Source organism: Botrytis porri, assembly GCF_014898465.1.
Source record: "Botrytis porri strain MUCL 3234 chromosome Unknown BPOR_007, whole genome shotgun sequence".
Taxonomy (NCBI): domain Eukaryota; kingdom Fungi; phylum Ascomycota; class Leotiomycetes; order Helotiales; family Sclerotiniaceae; genus Botrytis; species Botrytis porri.
Window position 1 is genome coordinate 841,533 of NW_024066081.1, and position 22,099 is coordinate 863,631.

Sequence of the window (22,099 nt, forward strand, 5' to 3'; positions counted from 1 at the left end):
CAAGTAATACCTACGTACATCAGAAATTGGCCGTACATTGCAACAGTGCAACACAGGATTTCATCTCGCGCATAAACAGAACGCCCAACATCATCATATTTCATCGAAAAACATGTCATTCAACGGCGAGGTTGAATCTTCAAAACCTTTATCGTGGCATTGGATCAGGATGATATTTACTTCTTTGAAAATCACACAAGTGCCAAACGTGGGGGGTCGGCCTCAACTCAAGCGCAGAATCCTTGAGATCTAGATCTAGATCGAAAGAAAAAATTTCTAAGCGCTGATCAAAGTTATGTTATAGTAAGGCGAAATCATGAAGATAAATGACTATCCCAACTTTGGGGAGTCAATTTGCGATGTGGCTTAGAGAACAGGAGCACAGAGCAGGAACACAATTAAATCTCCAAAATATCGTAGCTTTATTCCAACTAAATCCATCCAACTGAATTGGCAAATCGATATGTAACATCCAGAAAATAGACGAACGTTAACTTGGGCGTTCGTAATAATAAGTAATAAATAATATACCCCCTCAACAAATCCTCGTTTGAAAACGCCAAAACTCATGTATATATACAGACATATCACACGCTCGCTAAAGAAGGGTGATGTAAAGCTGAGACGGAAGAAAGCAAGATTATATATCGTCAAGAAGAATAATACGTCTCGTGTATTGGGGTTATCTTTTTCGAGGTCATTCTTCCTAATGCTGAATATGTTGGCGTGGGAGATGCAGAAAATATAGCGCTTTCGCCGTCCAATTCCGTTGGCACTGGTGAAAATTGATTATGTTGAGATGTATGACTAAAACTCTTCCGATCCTGAGGGGGTGAATTAGGGTGGTGCCAGGTATTTGTGTATGGGGGTACACCATCTGGATTTGGATTATGTACCGAATGACCATCGGCATTAACTGTTGTATAGTTTCCTAAACTCGAGTTGGTCCCGGATAGCTCTACTGCATCAGGAGCATGTGAAGGAAGTACTTGGTATGCTGAAGTACTTCGTTGTTGCGCAATGTGAGGATTTCGAGGATCGTAACTACGATCAGGTCGTTGTGGGTACATTTTGGTTGTGTTCCCAGAGTTATATGCAGGTACAACTGGCGCAGAGACATCTGGTACGTGAGCGCGACTTTTACGGATACGAAAAATGCAGAGGCATGCAGCGAAAAGGCTAATAATTATAATGACTACTCCTACAACAATTCCAGCAATTGCACTAGGGGCCAACTTGCTTTTGGAAGAAGGGTTGGACGTTGAAGAAGCAGTTGCAGTAGTAATTGCTCTAGTGGGTGTTCGATTCACGGCAGATGCCTTTTGCGAAAAGTATACATTCAGATCGCCGTTTCGAAAACCACTTGCAGGAGCTTGCATGGTTGCGCCACCTGTAGGACTATGTCATTGTCAGCATTTTATCTCAGCTTTCGGACTATCAATACGTACGATCCACCAACAACAGAAATTATAGCTGAAGGTACGGCGTATGAGGTAAGATCCGGTTGATAGGTGTTCCATGGATTGAATGAAGCCTGACCTGGGGCTGGTTCGTTGAGATTGACATTATGCGTTCCCCAAGAAGGTGGACTATCGCAAATAGATTGATCTTTTGGAAACGATCCACCCACGATAAGCATCTGAGCTCCATTGACCACGTTACAGCTCAACATATTATGTGGTCTCGCAGAACTTGGAGCGTTTTCCCACCACTTGATCCATGTGAAGGAAGGAAGACTGAGGATATAGAGATCATCGTATCCTGAAGAATTCGCTCCAAAGCCTGCACCTCCATAGATATAGCTTAAAATATCAGTAAATTACCATAAAAACCGTCGCGATATAATACTTACATGTTGTATGATGACTGGTCAGGCGCCCAAGTAGCACCTGCGCAAAACCTCCTCCTGTCTCCAGGAATATCTCCAGTTGCGTTTTGAGTGTACCATATAGAGCTTTGGATGTCGTAAATATGAATCTGGTTCATCGGTAATGATACTACTGTTTCGTTGTTGTATGGCGTTTGTATACCTCCAAAATAGACAAGAACCCCAGTGCGGCTCGCCGGTAGATACACCATGGCACCCTCTGCTCTTCCAATCTGATCTGGCCCAGTATTGTTTGTCCATGTTCCACTCTGATAATCATACTTGATCAAGCCGCTTGTCGCGAGAGGCGGTCCAGTCCATCCCGGAATTGAAGCATTGCTTTGCCATCCACCAAGTATATAACCTTGCCCTAGCTCGGAGATACCAACTCCCATGCCATACGAAACGCTCGTAACACCGTTAGGCGAACCAAAACTTTCCCATTGATTATACAGCAGGTCGTATGAATAAAGATTGGGTAAACTTGGTGAACTGCCGAAGTTGTCGCCGCCAAAAAGATAGAATCTCTTGTTGACCGCATCCCCCCAAAGTACACCTCCACTCACATTCGGTATCGATGCATTCTTCGAAAGATTGGCGTGTAACTGAGGCATTCCTGACCCCGCAGGACTTGTGTCGAGATCATTATATAAAAGCCAAGAGTCTATCGTACCATCAGATATGTAATTCATGAGCCAAAATGTCTTTTTGCTGATAATAACTTACTAGAGTAATTAGCTGGATTCTGCGACAATGGATTCCAATCGAGCATTCCACCATCGATAAATAATTGTCGATCAATGACAGTCGTTTGATGTCCCCATCTCCTACAAAAATCGTTCAGAGGATCTTTCTGTTGCCACGATGGCTGCACCAAGCATAGCAAAATAACCAATATCGCAGACATCGAGCCAGTCAATTGTCCATCCCAGAAAGAGAATAATGAGCTAGGACATTGTTGTCGCCTCGAAAGTCGTAAGGAACTCGCCATCTTTAAGTGCTCAGAGTTGTATATTCATCAAAATTTTAGAGGGTGAGATATTAGGAAGAAGCTGTGGCCACAGGGAGGTGATGACGGCCGATTCAAAGATTAGAAAGCAGGATTCACGAGATGAATATGACTGAAAGCAATTTTGCAGAACAAGCCATCACGAAGGATTCTGTCAGTCCTATATGTGTGATAATCGAGACTGATAGAGTTTTCCAGCATTTTTCTAGCGATTGGCACTCAGCCTTCCCGTGAAGCTGGGAAATACACAAGCCTCTGTGTCAAGCTTAGGTTACCTTGACTTGATAACGTCGAGATTACATTCAGTCCTCAAACACAGGTTTAATCCCTTGACAGTGTGACATTGAATTTCTAGAATTATTGCGGTATGTAAGACTTTCGTGTCAATGGAAGCTACCAATTAAAGTAAGAATCTCACCTTGAGGTAAGGCGCAGCTAAAGGATGACTGCACTGCAGGGGGCCATCGTATACCTCAGCTTGCATAGCAACACCAAAGTAGATTTCAATTGTTTTTTTTTACACTGCCAACAATGAACTATACATTGTACATGTACATGATGATTTGTTGGTATTTCGACTTCGAATCCCTATCATAATGCAAGACACAAAAAACATGTAGTACTACGTGCAAGCATAGCATTCGTTACTCAAATGCGTGGAAGATTTGATAATGATTCCAATGTGTACCGATTTGTACCAGTTTGAACCCTTGAAACGTCGTGGGATCACGCCACTTCCTTCGTCTCCTACTCATTTACCATGTGTGAGATAAGAACATCAATTGATTCCCACGAAGGGCCCACGAAGGCTCAACAGGTGAAAGACGGGGAGGTTTATGAAGGAGATTTTGGGGTCGAGGCTTTGTGAGAAGGCACCGTGGATGAGATGGACAATTCCTACAGCTCATATTAATTGATCGGTCTCCCCCACTCCTACAATGAATGGATTTTGCAACATCATCGGTTTTCACTGCAAAGCTCAACGGATTTGTCGAAGATCGAATGATACCAACGACACTAGATGTTGGTTTCTCATTGTAGTGGCTGGTAGAAGTCAGTCTAGGATGGGGGCTTGAATAATTTGATGTTACTGTGCTAGAACACACATATCGGTAAGGAAAGAGTATGCGAAAATCAACAAGCCTTCTCGACTCTTCCGTTTGTTGGGTGCGGTGTGTGTGTGAATTGTAAAGAGGAATGATCTAAAACGAAACATAATTGGCCTGCCGCTGGCCTCAAAATATGTTCACGTGATGTAACCAAATCAATTTGCCAAGCCCCCAGCATCTTCTTCCAATCGTGACTCTCAACTAGTAGGCACCCTCGATGTAATCTTACATCGTACTTAAGTATCTACCTGCCAACCAGATACCTAGGTAGGTCTTTGATGTCTTCATATACTACCTAGATAAGTATCGGATTTGCTTTGATCGAGGGCTGTTTACTGGAGAAATATCTAGCCAATACACCAATGACACCAACGAGATACCAACAGAGCTGCATAAATCCTGTTGTTCTTTCCGTTTCTCCTCGTATTGTTTCTTTCATACTCGTATCTTTGCTTTGATTGTATCCTTGAATCCTAGGATATTCTAACATGTTTGTTGGTTTGTTCGTTGGTCATCGCCAAGTAACTTCAAGTTCAAGAAATTACTGTAGGATTATCGTAGCCTCAAGACTTAGAGCAGTTTGACATTATATGTTATCCCCCTCGCCCCCTTCATCTCCTTCGTCGTTTGGTTTTTACTCAGAAAGACTGGTTTTGTAGCAAGCTTACCATCCAATTATAGAAACATACACTTCCTAAGCCCTCAAGCGCGTAAATCCTTCGACTCCCATTCAACGAGGGGTCTGCGGAGAGGCTGTCACTATTCTTGGCATGTCCTCATAAAACCACAGCATGCCTCCTTGGAAAATTAGAGTTGTACTCTGGTGGTTCAGTCGCTTTGTTAGTATGGTACTGGCTGTTTCTACATAGATATTCTCTTTTTGGGTTGCCTCGCTCAATACCCTTGTTTTATTCATTTCTCCACAATCCTTATATCCCAGCCTCAATCAGTTCTTCCTTTTATCCTTCTAGAATGTCTCATGATCCATTTGCTTTCGATGATACCCCACAAGTTTTGAATCTCTTTTCTGAGTGGCTATGTTGGTGTGTGCTTTGGGCTGGTATCAAAGTCTATTCGTTCATTTCCCGAAAGAAAACACCTTATGCCCAAGGAGGTGGCGTCGAGGAAGAACCAACAAGTCTTGCCTTCTTTATCGTTACATCTAGTGTCTGTGCATCACTTGTTGAAGTGAATTGGGTACTGGTTTGTCCCCCATTGTCCTTCGACCTATTACTCAACCTCTAAAACTTCCTGCAGCCATTCCTTACTCCAGCACTCTACTTTGTCACTCAAAATAATGATGCCGACCATCATGTCCTTCCTAGCAACTCCAAATCCGAGGAATTAGAATATTCAACCAATTATGGCTGCAATTTAATATTTTATATTCTTGTAGCCATTTCAACTAGTGTTCTCTTTCTCCCCTCGGCATATAACCCTATCACTATCGGTCTGGGTCTCATATTTCTCATCTGCCAAACGACCATCTATTCACGTCTAAGCTCGTCCTCTAGTGACCGTGATGAGGTATCTTCCGTGCATCAACTGTTTTTAGACCTGGAAGGAACATGCTGCTGGGTAGTTTGCTTCCTAACTGTTATCCTCCTGGTTTCACAGCAACAAAGTCCCGGGATTCTTAGTCTCTCGATTTACAGTATCTTCAAGGCACTTTTATGGGCTGCTGTCATAATCCTTGTAAGTATTGTACTACATCCAGCATACATTCTTTCTTCATAACAATCGTCTTCATTACTAATGTCTATCACAGTGCAATGGAGGCCATGCTTGTACCTTCACTCTCGTGTCTACCTTTGGACTCTCAACCATATACATACACTTCCTTCCTTCTTCAGCTTTAGCTGTGCTATCCTGTCTCTGTGCGCTTCTTGTTCTAGCACATATGGTATCCACATTGCCACGGAAATGTTCTACACGCAAAATTCTAGGCTTCTTCGCTATCTTCCCTATTATCGCACTCCTCTTACATTTTGGAATCCCTGAGTCAATTAAGGTCTTTTCCGAACTAGTGAATGGAATGTTTTCCCAAACTCGCTGCGCAATTATCCAAGACGCTTTAAATAATACTACCGAAATTGCTCAGGCAATTATGGATGAGCCCTCTCGACTTGTGGCAGAATTTGGTCCTAGAGAAGAATTGAAATCATGGCTAGATGCCATTTCTGGATTTTCGAAGACATGTATAATTCCTGCTGCTGTGGCTGTTGAGTTACGATAGCATTTGTACACTATGTCGTTTCTGTAATATAGACATATCATATATTCTGCACGAATTCATATTATCATCATCTTTTTCTTCGTCATCATAGATATAGATATAGATTGTGGACAGCATTACATTGACATGAAAACAAATTATCGATGGCAAGGACAAAGTATCAGAAAATATCTAAATATATTCCTTATCACAATCATTCTTCAACTTGTACATCTTGTATCATCGGTACATACTCCGGGCCACGACCCGGAATATTTCCCTGTTCCCACGCGTTCTCTCAAGTATCACAATATGTTCGCCCCCGAAAGCCCCCAGACCCTAATGCAGATACCAAAGCTGTTCCTGAATCCTTATCGCTTGTTCATTCAATCAATCGGTTTCAAAATAGCTTACTAAGTCGTCCATTTTACTTTCAGGCCACCTCTATTTTGAACCACTTTTTTACATCAAAAATCACTTTTTTAGTTTATTAATATCTCTATCAATATATAATCTAATTTAATAAAAATTTGAATAACGTAACGTATGGGGAACTCGGACATATGGGGAACTCGGACACTTTTTCAATTATTCTACACGCGATCTTGTTCTACGAGCCACACAATCCTCCAATTCCAATTCCGAATCACTTGAACTATTCTCTAGCTCTTCTTCTTCAATCTCTTCTTCTGATTCTTCAATTGGGCGTTTGCGTGGCCGTCCTCGTGGCTTTTTCTCCTTCGGTTTTTCCTCCGCCTCACGTACCATTTTCAATACTTCCTTAGTACTAAAGACAAATTGACCTTGTAATTTGACTCTTTTGCCTTTAGTTCTTTTCTTTCGAGTCTCAATTACCTCCTGAGCATCAGAGAGCTGTTTCCGAAGTAGGGCTATCTCAGCATTTTGAGATTCTACAAGCCCAGTCATTCTCTTGGCATATCGACGAGTTGGCGATGCAGGAGAACCACTGCTTGCTAGAGCTGTATTAAAGATCTGATTTGCTTGCCTTAGTTCTGTTCCATCTGGAGGAGAACTCCTGAGTATAGACAAGTCTAGGTCTTGATTGGGGGTTCTCATTTGTGGAGTAGAAGGTTGCTGGGAGGAGTTAAATGGTAATGAATCGAGTACTTTTCGTGGGGCAAAAGGTACTAAACCAGCTCCTCTCCAGCCAGCTTTAATATTAGAAGAATTCAATGCTTTTTTTCTAATATTTTGAAAGAGTTCTACCCATTCAGCTCTTTGGATTCGCTTTACACCAGCTCGAGAATATCGATCGACCTCTAAAGCATGATATCGTTTCATTGGCCCATACACCGCAATATCAAGTGGCTGAAGCAAGTGAGAGCAATGAGGAGGTAATATAAGTAAATCAATATCATTATCTATACAGAAAGCAATAAGCTACCTGTAATATGGCTTGAATGGCCATCCATGATCAAAAGTCGAGGTCGGTCACCTGACACTTTCTTGGATTCTGGTTCGAAAACCCTTTTTAACCATTCTAATCCATGGCTATTTGAGGTCCATCCATTTGTACTAGTAGAGAACTGCCAGCTTTGAGGTGTGTCCTTTGGAATCCATGCAGAATTCGTATTCTGAGCCTTGAAAATGACCATAGGTGATAGAGCATTTCCAGCTGCATTGACACATTCAAATGCAGTTATCCATTCTTGCTTGCCAGCTGTAACTTTCCAATTCGATTTCTGAGTAGAATCGACTATAATGCGCGTACTTTGAGTACTTCCAACTCCAAATCCGGTTTCATCCATATTATACATATCATCTAATTCATACTTTCGCTCAATGAGACGCGTGCGAAACGCGTCAAACCAAGCCTGAATATTCTCCGGAGTTGCTTCTTTAGCCCGATTAGACTCTAATTGACGTGAATAGCATGTTTTAAGTTCTGGATGTCGTTTTTGGAATCTATAGATCCATTCGTGGCCTATAGGTGGAATTTCTGTCGAGGTAGGATTTCGAGATGACGCGACCCGAACGCGTCGAAGACGAATTTCGTCGGCCATTTCCTTCACCAACATAGGTGTAGCAGGGAATCCAGTGATGGTAAGTTGTGAAATCCATCGTACAAGAGTATTTTCCTCTGCGTTTGAAAGAATTTGAGCCATTTCGTGGGTTTGGGAACGTGTTTTCTTCCCAGCCAGCCTATCAGCTAGGGTAGACTTAGGGACTTCAAAATGCTCTGCAGCCTTTCTAATTGATTTAAATTCTTTCAATTGAAGTGAAATTATAGCCTTTTGAAGCTTCTCTTCAATTTGAGCAGATGTAGAAGGTGATTGGGTATGCATAATAAAAGTTATTGCGGTTTCAAGTTGGTGATGGGCTAAAAGTGTCCGAGTTCCCCATATGTCCGAGTTCCCCATACGTTACGTTATATATAATTTAAGCTATTTTAAACTTATTCTGAAATTTTGAAATTTTTAGGAATTTTCTATATTGAGATTTAAAACTTTACAATATTGATTTTTTAATTTGTATAAGAATTACATATAAATTTAAAACTTTTATAAAAACTTTAATAACTTTTTAATAACAATTATTAGAAGAAAAACTATATATCTTTTTAAAAGTTTTGAATTTAAATCTATATAGAAATAATAAAAAAAATTAAAAAAAAATTAATAGATATAGAGATATAGTATATAATGAGTTTAGAGTAGTATAAATAATCTTTATAATTTTGAGGGTATTCTCTTAAATACTTATTTATAGGAAAAAAAAATTTTCTGAATCCTTTGAAATAAATATATTATAAATTTATATAAAAATTTTATAGTTTATTTTTAATAATTTTTATTAAAAAGTTATTAAAGATTTTATAAAAGTTTCAAATTTGTATGTGATTCCTATACAAATTTAAAAATCGATATTTTGAAGCTCTAGATTTCAATACAGAAAAATCCTAAAAATCTAAAAATTTCAGATTAAATTCAAAACGATCTGAATTATATATATACAAATTTTCAATAAATTCTATTTATAAATAAAAGAGTTAAAAATTCCATTTTTGGTATAAAAAGTGGCCCAAAAGGGGGGTGGCCTGAAAGTAGGGTACCCGACTTAATGTATTCTGCACGCCGAGCACATTTTATACTACAAGAATTGGAGTAGTGGAATGAGACACACACTCGATTTGAATAAACTCGTAACGGGCAGATAAATTTTTTTTTTTTCAATATTCGGAAGGTAGTGTTCTATTTTCTCAAATGACTTCCCATCTGTATACCGCACAACTTCTTTACAAAAAGAACAAGGGAAATACTGATCCTAAGCAATCCTTCGCATTGCGCACGTCACAGCATACCGATACTGTACATCAAGCCAACGATTTTCGATTGTGGCAACGCAAGGAACTACCCCTCGAACGGCTCGAAGAATCGATTGATTATGTACAGAGTATCACAAAATACGGTTTCACATCACGCAGTGAAATATATTCGTGAGCTCAACTTTGAGATTTGATCAAAATCCAGATTATGCAATCAAGCGGGCAGAGACATATGTTACGGAAGTTTTCTCCGTCGATATCAATAATGGATGCGAAGAATCATTCCGTTAACCCTAAAATATATCGGGATATTATCATCGTTCCTGGAATAGGTAATTAGTTTCCTGTTGTGATTCTGTGGAGGAGAGGGAATACAAAAACGTTGATGCATGATTACCTGGGTAGTTTTGGGGGAAATCCTTCGTGGTTCGTCGGTGATGCATGTGGTGTATCGTGATCGCGTTTCGTTTTAATGATGCGGTGTTTGCTACTGTATACTGTGATGATGGTCGTGCAAGTGCCTCGGCTTATACTGAGGTAGTACATGTATGGAATGGCTATCGAGGTTACATCATGATTACTTGGACGAACGGGTGGGGAATATTTAGGTGTGACGGGCTAGTTGTTTTGCAGGAAATGGAACGGGGGAGATGTATGCTGTGTTTTAAGGCGGGGGAACTATCTGTGTTATAATGGATACCGCATGGAAATTCTGCGCATTCACTTCTGTCTTCGAGGCGAAAGAAGGTTCTTTCAGAGGATTTGTTTATCAGTATAGAAGTAATGCTTGACAGGTGACTTCAACGGTCATGTGTTGAAAGTTATCTTTCTGTTAATTTCCTTGGGATCGTTTGAGCCACCTGCTATTTCAGAGTACCTGTTTATTCGGCGGGAAGTCATTCTGGTTGAATAGCTTTACGAGCAAAATGGCTTTCTTAGATGCACTTTGATGCAGGCGAAGACAGAGATTCGCAATCTCCCATAATTGAATTTTAAGGAAGTTCGGACCAGATCATTAGATGTTGATCATGTGTCTTATGGTGCTAGTCTACAGTCACCGGTGCAGACTGACTTGGAACGGCTTGTCGCCAGTGGAGCAGCTTGCAATAATAAATTGAGCTGCTAGAGGTCAGAGAGACTATTGTTATATCCATTAAACCTCCTTGACTACTTCCATATATTACTAGTACATTTTCTTCTCATGACTTGTTCATGCAAAATCCTACCAAGTCGCGCTTAGTGGCGCCTTGCACTCCTCCTTTGCTTCATCTTCTTTTGTGGAAAGACTGAGCCTGGTCCAAAATCTGGTTCACCACCTAGCGTACCAAGTATGTCTCCCACATAGTTAGTAGCTTCAATACCCCCTGCAAATGTGCTATTCCATCCATTCAAAATGCCCTCAATCACCTTGACACCAGCCAAATAGATATTTTGGATAGATGGATCGTAACCCTGGTTTTGTTCGAAAAGATTATCCAGGATAGTTTGATTGGCATGAGGACGATCAAAGTCAGATGCAGTACGCATGATAATGATACGGGAGAAATCGACAAGACTGTCAGTGGCAGCTCGAAGAAGGGCTTCTAGAGTGGCGTTATCTTCTTGTTGCGTAGTGCAGTAAATACCGCTCCCATTTGTCCACAGCGAAGTAGTATTTTCAAAAGCATCGCCGAGTAGCTCTCCCGTGAAGTAGACATCTGAGGTTGCAGTATCACAAGCCACAACTGAAGGTGGTTGAGCGCCGAGAGCATATGCTTCTGTGGCACCGTATAGAGCTCGGTAGCTCATTGCATCGGCGGTGTCATTAAGGACAGCCGTTCGGGCAAATTCCATAGCGATCTGTCGTAGTGGTTCATTGACTTCAAAAACTTCAGTTCCGTAGATTTCAGCCACTGTTTCTGTTGGTGAATAAGCTCCTTGGGGCCAGTATCCAGTGGTCCAATTAGAAGGAATTTCTCTGGCATCCATTTCGTATTGAAGAGCTACAGATACAGCGTAACGGGAGAATGTTACAGCCTTAGTTATATTAGCATAAAACTTTAGCGAAAACATCATTGATACTTACACCAATAGTGGCTACCTTAGGAGACACACCTGCAATACCCGCAATGAGGAAGTAGGTCTGGCTCAAGTCGAACAGGGGTGAATATGCAATAGAATTGATTGTCACGGCAGCATTAATTTCTGGAATTTTTAGCTAGACTCGAGGAAAATATTCTTTGCCGAACAGGATATCAATTTCTTACCTCCTTCTCCAGTTATAACTTGACAAATTTCTCCGTCTAATGTGCAATGTACCTCTGGGAAAAGTGGACTTATACCAGGCACAGTGATGTTTCTAGCCAGAACATCAAATTCTTTGATTCCATACCATGCTTCTCCTTCATCTGAAAACTATATTCCAAGTCAATGGGCTGATACACAAACTTTCGTCTCCTGCTTACCATGTCCACAATGAATACTTTTGGTGTGATTGGTTTGTCATGAGTGCCATTTAGAGATCTTTTACGGAGCTGAGAAGAGGTATCTGAAGTTCTCAAAGCCGCAGCAGCAGAACTCAGACACACAGTCGTGATGAGATTGAGAAGACGCATATTGAATAATCATACAAGATACCACAGGACAAGAGATTGAGAGCAAAGGCGCGGGAAGAGATTATGAAATTTAACTCTACGAGCTACATGGCGACTATTTGTATACTTCTTGACGTCTTCATCCTAGATCAAGATATCATGAGGGGTGGGCAGGCTGACGACGATGATTTGTCGACAGCTACTGATTCTAGAATTAGTGGAGTTGATGCATGCTTATCTGGAGGACAGGGGGTCTTTGCTGCTCAGATACGAGATAGTGTTAGGTCACGCTAATATTAATGGAGTAAGTGTACCCGTTAGTCAGGTACTCCATTCTTGATCGTAAAGAAATACTACTTCGTAAACATACGATCATTTTCGACACAGGAAATAAAGTTTAACTAAGCTTTGATAAGAGAAAGCTAGATGGCCAATTCCGAGACTCCCGGTTCTACCCTCTATCATTTATAATAAAGTCATAAACCTAAACAGATATCCTCATATCTAATGCTCACATCCTAGAGTTACGAGATGGTATCCATCTGGCTGCTAGCAAGATTAAAGACATCAACCCAGCCTTCACCGTTATGTCTCTTTCTGCCACCTTCATAAACATGATTCAGATAGATCTCAGCTTCCCTACCCCATCCCAACAATTGATCTTCCAATCCCCAATCACCCATTGCCATAAGACCGATCGGAACCTTCCCTTTACCGGCCGTCTCAACAGGATCAACGTATTCAACAGGAACACTAATCGCAGGATTTCCACACAGATTGGCAATCCACACATAATCCACACTACGAAAGGTAAGATTGCCATTGGTAGAACCACATCTAAGATCTCTTTTAGACTTAATATCTCATCCTGGCATAGGGCACGTTGGAGTCACAATAAGTAATCCTGGACACTTCTTGAACAGAAACGCAAGATTTTGCATGAAGATATTACGCATTCGTTGTGCGAGGAGATAGTCATGAGCAGTCATTTGTGAGCTAACTCCAAGAGCCTTTTTTTTGGCTGGATTGAGATCGGCAAGCCATGAAGTTGAGGTAGATTTTTGATCTGGAAGATGATCGGAACGCGCACGAATAGCTAGTTCGGCCATGATGGTGGATACATGGCCCTTTTGCCCTTCGGGTATGTATGGGAGTTCGATATCGACCACTTCATAACCTAGTTGGTTCTCATAGTAATCTATGGCTTTTTGGCAGACTTCAAGAACTGAAGCATCGGACCGCTCAGACCACGGCTTATAAATGCCTATAACCTTTGGTTGCAAACTCGCTGTAAGAATTTTGCCTGGAGGCGCAAAGGATTAGCAAATTGAGTTAGATGGATCCGGTTGTGCAAGAACTCGATACATGGCATCTAGATCCATCATGGAATATGCCAAAGGGCCAGTGACGACAATGGTACTTGATGGATCTTCTAGGCGACCATACGTAGGTTTCAATCCAAAAATCCCGCAAAAAGCAGCAGGGATACGAATGCTTCCTCCTGCATCAGCTCCAAAAGCGAAGGGTACCAATCCGGCTGCTACAGCTTAAGCTGAACCAGATGGAGAGCCTCCTGTGTAACAATTTCTGTTATGTGGATTCCGAGAAGTTCCCCAGTAGGGATCCAGGCCTGTAGTATCAGTGCCATATTCGTACATGTTCGTTTTACCAAAGATAATCACTCCACACCCTTCTAATTCTTGGATTGGCCAATCAGAGTTTTCTGATATTGGAAAGAGCTCGTCGTTTGCAGCTCTTCCGTTGGTTGTTCGATATCCAGCTATATGTGACGCGTCTTTGATAGCTGTTGAGACACCATCGAGTAATCCAAGTGACTTGCCTGCCCCATAAATGGCTGCTGATTTCTCGGCAGCAGCAAGAACGGATTCAACGTTTGTTGCGATGAAAGAGATGATGGGATGGAGTAGCAATATCTCTGCGGATGAGTGGAAGTAGAGCTTTACATACTGTGAGTGGGGTAAGTTTTTCAGAAGGATACTTTTCGTGATAATCAGCGACTGTATGATAACGACCAGGAAAATCTTGAAATGATGATCGGTCAAGATCAGGGACGTATGGAGCATCCGGATCATTGGCAAGAGGAAAAAAAAGAGGCCAGGCATGTTAAAAATGCAGTCAATAATTTAGGAAGGGACATTCTTCACATTCACTCTCTCCGTAGCATCTCCCAAGTCAAGACCTCTTGACATGGTAAAGCCCGCATTGTTGTATATAAGTTTTTGAATGAACTCAAACTCAGAAACGCTGGCCATTACTTATTAGTCCTTTAGAACTTGCCAAAATCGATATTGCACTACTTACATCCATCCTAGAATAACCAAAGTTATGCCGCTCTGAATTGGATTCACTTCAATTGGCATATTGAATGGGATTGCGGGACCTACAAGCGACTTTGAATAGCCAAAGAAGTGACGAAGAGGCTGCTCTTTGGAGTCCGGCGGTTGGGACATATTGCAGGCTTGACTTGAGAAATCTTTGGAATACCTGAGACTGTTAGTGAAGCTATACATGGATAGGAAGCTGGGACTGAGTACACAGCGTTTTTAGTCAAGTCGGAACCAATGAGCCAATGCTACTTTTTATGAAGATGAAGCACAATGCAAGAAAATACCGCGGGAAGTCGAACAATCGAAATAAAGATTAGGTATTCGATCGGTAGTTATTGACGGTGTTGAGGGAAGAGACTCCCCGAGAAGTTATTATACCCAATAATGCCATACCTATTATACGAAGTGATGCGCCACACGTGTACTGATATTCACTCATCTCCGTCGTTCCGATTTTCAACTGTTGTACACAGATCTGGACTAGCTTTTGATGATTACCGCATCAAAAAAGCTAATACTTTCAACGGGATCAAGACTTGCGGCATGTTAATACCGACGAGATCAACTGTTGTTTCTAACGAGAAGAGATGTTGGCTCAAATTTCTGTTTCAATATAGTTGAAAAATTTGCACGTGTTTCGCACGTGAATATCATGTCATGCGACCATGCAGAAAAAAAGCTGACTCAGGTCAAACGACCACGCCAGGAGCAAATGCAAAGACAAACTTATCGTCCACATTGAAACTACGTCTGAGTTCACTTGAATCCCCAGAATTCTCCAACCAACAATGGCTCGAAAGAATGGCTCCAACATGCCGCAAGCTGATTCAGCTGTTCCTTTGAAGCAAAAGTCTCGACGAGGACGGACTTTGCGGGCAGCGAGATCGAGAAGGACTGGAAATGGGTTGAAGACGATCATAACAATACCCATCGGACAAGGGCCAATTATGAGATTGTCTGATGGAAGTTTGCAGGCAGCTATTGAGAAAGCAAGACCAGAAATCACCGCTAAAAGTGATATTGAGGTTATAGAACTTGTCAAAGATCTGGATATGGTAAAGGAACAGCTTAGCGAGGCCGCCGTTGAGAGTTTGGGTGAAAAGGATCAAAGCAGCAAGCAAAAAGTCGAGTGTGTCATTAGAGTCGAGGAGAAAATTGCTACTGAGATTGCGGGTACATTTACAGAGGTTGGAACCCAGACCGAACCTGATTCTTTTGATTTGGCGATGAATATGTTCAAGCAAATGATGGAACGGAGCGAAGTGAACCAGGAGAGAAGGCACCGTGAAAATGAAGAGAACCAAGAAAGAAGATATCAAGAATTATGCGCCATTATTACGAGACAGAGAGATGTGGATTGTAAAGGCTGTGGATCTAACAGTACAGAGATTGACGCCAGTGAACGCTTGAGTAGATCACCCGATAAGAGCAAAAAGAAGAAGGTTTCATATACCGACGCTAATGACCACTCCGTCGCCCGCACTCCTCACGTTCTTGCCGGAATATATGTCAAGACACCGGAGTCCACTGATAGTTCTTTCAGCACATCTACCGATAGTATTGATTTGTTGATCTCTTCACTTGAAAAAACAAGTCTCAGGGATTTGCAAGACAAAAGCAAGCCCAAATACACCAACCCAGATCACTCACGCTGGTTTCGATATCATCAAAACTCGACCGGCCACCGCGTTGAGTTATGTCAGCTCGTACCACAAGATGTGCAAAGCTATCCTATACCAAGAGAGAAAACAACAATAGGTCAGTGACTTTGTAACTCAGAAACTGAAGCTTCTCCAACGGTGTATTTCAACTCGTGCTGACACATTGCTTGTAAGCTCGGCTCAATATGAACGGTCTTCATAGATGTACCGCAGCTAGTGGCTGGGATCAACCTTTTCAAAACAACGATATTATATCGAACTTGACCTGGACATTACAAGTAGAAGATCTTTGCAAAATCATCAACCATAAACTCCCTCATCGAGAAGATCTGGATAATGGGTTTCCCGGTAGGTATCATGCATGTCATGCAGAAAAGCAATTGATTGCTTGGTATCTTCACCAAAATACATTCGCAGGATATCAAGTGAACATGAAACTACCAAATGCGCTTCCCTATCGAGAGATCAAGGCTTCAGCCCCACGAGGTGCCCTTATAGTCGTCAGTCGAAAGATCTGCAAAGATTGTATGGAATTCATTGAGAAGGTCAAAAAGCACTTTGAACTTCCCGATCACTTTCAAGTGGAATCTCGTACACATCCTGAGGATATATTCGATACGGAGAAGACCCAGAAGTTGGTTGAGTGTTGCAATAACTGGAAAACCTATTGAGTTATCATGATCATTGGATAGGTGATGAAGCACAATATGTGCTGAGACTGTTGAAGAGCCTTACGTTCTAGGATGTGCGTTACGACGTCAGCCAATAAAATGAGTTGGCTTGAACATCTCATAATTTTCTTCCAAGTTTTATGGAAGACGTTCGGTCAATCATAGACGCCAAGGCACTCAATTAGGCACTTTTGGCCCAGGCAAACACAAGGCTGACTGCAAAATCGCCCACACAATATGATAGTTCATGCTGTGTGACCATCTACAATGCTGTGAGGCTGAGTCAGACTACCAACTGAAATGAGGGGCAATGAACGCGAAGGTAGCACCTTCGACAATATACATATATTTCACTTTCTCTTTGATCTCAAATACCACATAAATATAATTCATCGACCACGCGTCAAAAGAAAGAATAAACAACGCTTCTACACACAAATCGCAATGCCAGGTTTATTGATCAAATAGAGATGACGGATACTTTAAGGCTACCGGATTTAGAAAGTAAGAGATCAAAGCAACCATGGGAATTAAGGAAGGAGGCTACTGCATTGAAGAAGCTCCGAAAGGCCTAAGAAGACGCTAAGTCTCGAAACAGTCAGGCTGAACCTAATAACATCATTGTCGTTAAGAACTAAATCCAAATGAAGCAGATGAAACCCTTGTCAAAGATGAACCCGCCACTCAGTCTCACGAGAACAATGGTACTAAAAGCGCAAGCGATTCAAAAGTTATACCCAACGACATCGTTGGCGTGACCAAAGCATTTTCCGAAGCTACACTCGAGACACCAGTCATAGAAAAGACACTCAAAGAAATCTGGAACGAAATAATGCATAATCCGGTTCCTAAGCTGGCTCGCTATCGCTCGCTGGATATCACCCCTGATACTTCCTGGTTCGAAAGTACCTTGAGCAAAGTCAAGAGTATTCTCGAAAAGACTGCATACAGAGGGCAGTCGAAAGTTGGTGATGAAGACTTGGCCATCGAGCGCCGAAATGATATACTCGCAACAATCATAGAAGCAGCGTTAGAGCTGGGTTCATATATACTTGATTCCCCTGAAATTTCCGAAAAGCTTGCAGCACAGCATGATGTCCAAAATCAAGATCACCACAAGGCGACCTCCTCAGTTGGAACTGCTACCAACGATCTCACAGAAGAGAACATCATTTCTGCATCGACGCTATGTGAGAATTGTTCTGATGCAGTAGCTTCTTGTCAACAAGTCAAAGTTCTGGAAGAACCTACCCAGGACTCACGCGAACAATCAATTTGGTTTGAATATCATTCAAATAAATTGCAAAGCTTGCACTACACCATCGATTTGTACGAGCGGGTCCATAGCTTTCATTTGGGGAAGTATGAAGTAAAATCGGGGGAAAAGACAGTAGGCATGTTCATCTCTTTAGCCCGATGTTATTTTGACATCATTGTCTTACAAGTTCTCATCTAGCTCGTTTATATGTACCAATTAAATCACCACCGCCAACACGACGAACAGTGAATTTTGATGCTTCGAAAGCTCAAATGATCAACGCCGTCAGCGGTTGGCAGTGTAAGCAATCCGAAACGGAAAGTTCAAATGCATTCATCTCGAACAAAGAATGGACCGAAAAAGTCAAGGAAATGTGTCAAACTATAGGTTACGAGTTACGAAGAAGTCAAAACGACCGAGGAAACCCGGGTAATTACAACGCATGTCATGCCGAGAAACAGATTATAGCCTATTGGATCCACAACTATGTTGCGAAGCTACCATCTGGCTACAGGTGTACGAATTGGGCCAAGAGAGACGATTCACCTCCTATAAAGTCAGAATATTACAAAGATCTTTATATCGTCGTCAGTAGCTCTCTCTGCGATTGCTGCAACCGTTTCTTGAATCACGTGGCAGCGTATTACTCAATTTCCTTTACGGTACATTGTCCAGGCCAAGTGATTAAATTTCCGGACCCACGACAAGTCACAAGAGTTGCAACGGGATGACTGGAAAGTGGGACTTGCGTCGATCTAAGCATCTTATTTTCATTCTTTTTCCTTGGCTACCTAGGTATATATACACCTGTTTTGAGACTACGATGACTATGTAACAACGTGGGCCAATGACCCTAAGTCATTAGGCTACGGTCGTACACTACACAAGAGGGCTAGCCTCAATATGTACCTAAAGATTGCATCTTTCTGCACATAGCTAGTTCTTTAAATGAAATACTATATTGACCATGAGGATCTATCACCATAGGTGCTACGTCAACTGTACTCTTCTAAAACCAAAAGTCACATTCGTATACTCAATATCCAATTCAAACTCAAGTTCCTCTTCTAATGCAGCCTGAAGTACATCACGCTATGTAACCATCCATCACATCACACCGATAAATCAAATCACCAACACAGCCCCAATGAGGGGTAACCAAACAACATCACACAAAGTCAAAAGACACAAAACTATCACTAGATAACAAAGGCTCCAAGACTCCTATTACTCACACTTCAGTTACAACTTGCTAGCATGTCACCAAGCATCCACTCCAACGCAAACAAAAATTCAAAAAAATGCAGCACAACACCATTCAGCGAGCGTACCAGAAAAAGATCACACTACAGGAGCAAACCAACACTTCCTGCTGGATTGAGAAGGATACGGAAGACATAGCACCCACGTATTCATAGGTCCTGTATGTCGAATTGTATTCTATCTAAAGAGCTAGCTGTGTACAGGAAATCGTAGGCCTTATATAGACGCTACGGAAAGAGCGAGTCTCTCTCGCCTTCGCTTGGGGCATGTAATACGGTAGCTAACGTATTGGAGCTATTCACTACGATCGGGACGATCAACGTTCATGCGCTTCCAATTCCAGTTCCCAAAGATAGGTACAGATCAAACCCCTAAGCACTATTCGCATCCACGCGAGACGAGAATCGCTGGAGCTGGTTTGAATATCGTCAAGGGGGGGCTAGGAGAGAAATACGATGACTACCTATACCTAGGTATATTTACTACTTTAAGCAGATGCGTTCTGTCCATCTGCAAGATGTTTCGGGAGAAGATAGATCTAAAATAGCCGGGCACTTCACCTTTCAACCGATTTGTGTCTCAAAGCACATGCATCATTTTCACATCCTGTCCACGTCCAGCTCGCCTGAAAAACAAACAGATGAAACCACAATCTCACTCAGTCGACCTAAAATCCATTGCTATCTCACAACACTACTTGAGAGCATAAGAAAAGTTGCATAATTGGATGCCGTATCAAAGTCGGCGTAGTTGAACATCGGAGAAGAGCCAAATCCGCCATCAAAGAGCACCGTGACTACACGGTGCCAGACCGAGTCCTACACATATGACAGCACAACATTTGATAATCTTTGCATTACCAGTGTGATGAAGAAAAGTATTGCAAAACTATTCCATCAAGCTCGTCAGAAAATAGAATAGTACCTATATAGAAATAGCATCACATCACATCACCACAACTTCAATAAACAAATAGATCAACATCAGGATAGTTATTCATATTCAACATCATCCCTAACAAAAAACAAAAAGCAAGCAAGCAATTTTGGGTATAAAAAGTCGAACGTTCATCCCCCGCCTCCATTACCCCACATCCCCCCTTCATATCTCGTTTGTCGTATTCACGTATTCATCACCAAAAGCCAAATCCCAGCCCCATCCCATGCCAAACGCCCCTATACTTCGTGACCAATTGTATTCAAAAGACATTCATAGAAGTGAAGGTATCACGCCCCGATGTGTGGCATCTAGACAGCGACTTCCATAGCAGGATCATGACGATCGCTGGATCGACTGCTGCGGGAAACGTGTAACGCGGCCATGGTGGTAGTAGCAAGGAACAACAACCTATTCACCCCAAATTAGTATCCATTCTTCCGCAAAATTTAGGGGATCAGCGAAAATGGAGAAAGAAATACATACCACAAGAAAGCAGCAAAGACATCTCCAGCAATGCTAGCTTCACATACACTCCAGTTGGAATGCCCACAGTTGACATTATTAAGCATAACGGCCAAGGCAATAAAGCCTGCAAACCAAAAGATCATGGTAACGGCCTCGGCAAATAGGATTCCATATTTATGTGCTGCGGTGGGGAAATGAGTGGGTGCGACAATAAGGTAGATGAGAGCGAGGATGGTCCAAACGGCCGTGAAGACGAGGAAGTTGACGGAATCGGGTGACCACCAGTAGGACCATGCGTCGGCAGCTAGATAATGTCAGTGACAAGTAGAGAGAATGAGGGGAAATGTGTACATACCATAAGCCATCAAACCGAGGACAATGATGGAGAAGACCGCCTGAACAATGCGAAGAGGAAGGGTGAATGCGAAAGCCATGATTTCGGTATGATTATCGGTGGAAAATTATTATGAAGGTATTGTGTAGAATCTGATCTCCAAAGGATGATTTCTAGGAATATTGTAAATCGATATCTTCGATATAAATAATAAAGGTGCCGAGAGATGAGAAATATGGGGGTATGAATCAAGTTTTGTTTGAAGAAAAAAATAAATTTAAGTTTTGGAGGAGGCTGGTTATGGGTCTTTTAGTTGTTGTTGTTGTGTTTCAGTAGAAGTGACAATGAATTTATTTGTCGGTACTTGCAGCTTGACCGAGTATCTAGCATCCAATTTATATACATATAGAAATAAGATCATCGTACGTCCTCGTGTGTTCCAGGATCTGTAGCAGTAGTTCATCATCGTATGTGAATGGTTGGCGGTGAGGTAATTGATTCACACATTGTAACGACAAGGAGTTCATTTCAAGATTTCTCGACATTGAGGCAGGGTGGTACTCGCATGTCTTTTCTGAAGAAATCTTGATGCTTGGCAGAGATGACGTAGAAATAGAAATCAGGGTCCGAGGATTTCGTTGGTGATGGCAGGGCTTGAAGTTCAGGTGAACATGGGACTTCGCGTTTAATATATGGAGCCAATGAGCTGTCAAATCGTCCGAGCCACAAAGTATTCGTTCCAATGCTACCACGACGTTTTGGATGATTGGATGTAGGAAGAACGAAAGGATGAACAAGACTTGTTGTTACTCTTGGACCATGAGCAGCGATGGGAAGTAGCAGGCTAGAATTTGAGGACATTCAGACTCTGTGTGGTAAATTTAGTCAAGAGGAAAGAAAGAAAGAAAGAAAGGATGCGATCGAAAGAGCGGATGAACGCCAATCGACTTAATGTACACTAGTACCAATTGGGTCTAGGTCATGTGCTCTGTTCGCACCGCAACTCTCCAGAGTCTCCACACGACATAAGCAGCAAACAACGATGGCGCGAGGATAGTAACTTATGATTGTACGCCGAGTATGTAAGGGACCCAAAAGCAA

At 41.9% G+C, this 22,099-nt stretch overlaps 8 protein-coding genes across 8 annotated transcripts; 3 read left to right on the forward strand and 5 right to left on the reverse strand.

The window, feature by feature from the left end:
* Positions 1 to 650: 650 nt before the first annotated feature.
* EAF01_005576 (uncharacterized protein) lies at positions 651 to 2,858 on the reverse strand (the record flags this gene model as incomplete). The annotated part of the gene is made up of 4 exons (XM_038913830.1): positions 651 to 1,398; positions 1,449 to 1,802; positions 1,853 to 2,531; positions 2,594 to 2,858. 4 exons carry the CDS (start codon positions 2,856 to 2,858, stop codon positions 651 to 653), a joined length of 2,046 nt encoding a protein of 681 aa, XP_038770279.1.
* Positions 2,859 to 4,003: 1,145 nt separating this feature from the next.
* EAF01_005577 (uncharacterized protein) lies at positions 4,004 to 6,391 on the forward strand. Its single transcript, XM_038913831.1, has 3 exons — positions 4,004 to 5,188; positions 5,243 to 5,680; positions 5,754 to 6,391. The coding sequence occupies exons 1-3, from the start codon at positions 4,958 to 4,960 to the stop codon at positions 6,219 to 6,221; spliced, it is 1,137 nt and encodes a 378-aa protein (XP_038770280.1). The 5' UTR covers positions 4,004 to 4,957; the 3' UTR covers positions 6,222 to 6,391.
* A 4,331-nt stretch (positions 6,392 to 10,722) lies between these two features.
* Positions 10,723 to 12,080, reverse strand: EAF01_005578 (uncharacterized protein; the record flags this gene model as incomplete). Its single annotated transcript, XM_038913832.1, has 4 exons — positions 10,723 to 11,502; positions 11,552 to 11,670; positions 11,733 to 11,880; positions 11,931 to 12,080. 4 exons carry the CDS (start codon positions 12,078 to 12,080, stop codon positions 10,723 to 10,725), a joined length of 1,197 nt encoding a protein of 398 aa, XP_038770281.1.
* Positions 12,081 to 12,583: 503 nt separating this feature from the next.
* Positions 12,584 to 14,440, reverse strand: EAF01_005579 (uncharacterized protein; the record flags this gene model as incomplete). The annotated part of the gene is made up of 5 exons (XM_038913833.1): positions 12,584 to 12,896; positions 12,942 to 13,362; positions 13,618 to 14,026; positions 14,231 to 14,324; positions 14,382 to 14,440. The coding sequence occupies 5 exons, from the start codon at positions 14,438 to 14,440 to the stop codon at positions 12,584 to 12,586; spliced, it is 1,296 nt and encodes a 431-aa protein (XP_038770282.1).
* A 755-nt stretch (positions 14,441 to 15,195) lies between these two features.
* Positions 15,196 to 16,739, forward strand: EAF01_005580 (uncharacterized protein; the record flags this gene model as incomplete). The annotated part of the gene is made up of 2 exons (XM_038913834.1): positions 15,196 to 16,165; positions 16,243 to 16,739. The coding sequence occupies 2 exons, from the start codon at positions 15,196 to 15,198 to the stop codon at positions 16,737 to 16,739; spliced, it is 1,467 nt and encodes a 488-aa protein (XP_038770283.1).
* A 470-nt stretch (positions 16,740 to 17,209) lies between these two features.
* Positions 17,210 to 18,728, forward strand: EAF01_005581 (uncharacterized protein; the record flags this gene model as incomplete). The annotated part of the gene is made up of 3 exons (XM_038913835.1): positions 17,210 to 17,243; positions 17,390 to 18,133; positions 18,196 to 18,728. 3 exons carry the CDS (start codon positions 17,210 to 17,212, stop codon positions 18,726 to 18,728), a joined length of 1,311 nt encoding a protein of 436 aa, XP_038770284.1.
* Positions 18,729 to 20,507: 1,779 nt separating this feature from the next.
* Positions 20,508 to 21,098, reverse strand: EAF01_005582 (uncharacterized protein; the record flags this gene model as incomplete). The annotated part of the gene is made up of 3 exons (XM_038913836.1): positions 20,508 to 20,607; positions 20,683 to 20,968; positions 21,020 to 21,098. 3 exons carry the CDS (start codon positions 21,096 to 21,098, stop codon positions 20,508 to 20,510), a joined length of 465 nt encoding a protein of 154 aa, XP_038770285.1.
* A 428-nt stretch (positions 21,099 to 21,526) lies between these two features.
* Positions 21,527 to 21,859, reverse strand: EAF01_005583 (uncharacterized protein; the record flags this gene model as incomplete). Its single annotated transcript, XM_038913837.1, has 1 exon — positions 21,527 to 21,859. The coding sequence occupies one exon, from the start codon at positions 21,857 to 21,859 to the stop codon at positions 21,527 to 21,529; it is 333 nt and encodes a 110-aa protein (XP_038770286.1).
* Positions 21,860 to 22,099: the final 240 nt, after the last annotated feature.

Bases quoted from the DNA above. Each gene is read 5' to 3' on its own strand.
- EAF01_005577 (XM_038913831.1), top strand. From the start codon at position 4,958: ATGTCTCATGATCCATTTGCTTTCGATGATACCCCACAAGTTTTGAAT. The intron at 5,189-5,242 runs GTTTGTCCCCCA...AACTTCCTGCAG, and splicing joins TTGAAGTGAATTGGGTACTG to CCATTCCTTACTCCAGCACT. The intron at 5,681-5,753 runs GTAAGTATTGTA...TGTCTATCACAG, and splicing joins GGGCTGCTGTCATAATCCTT to TGCAATGGAGGCCATGCTTG.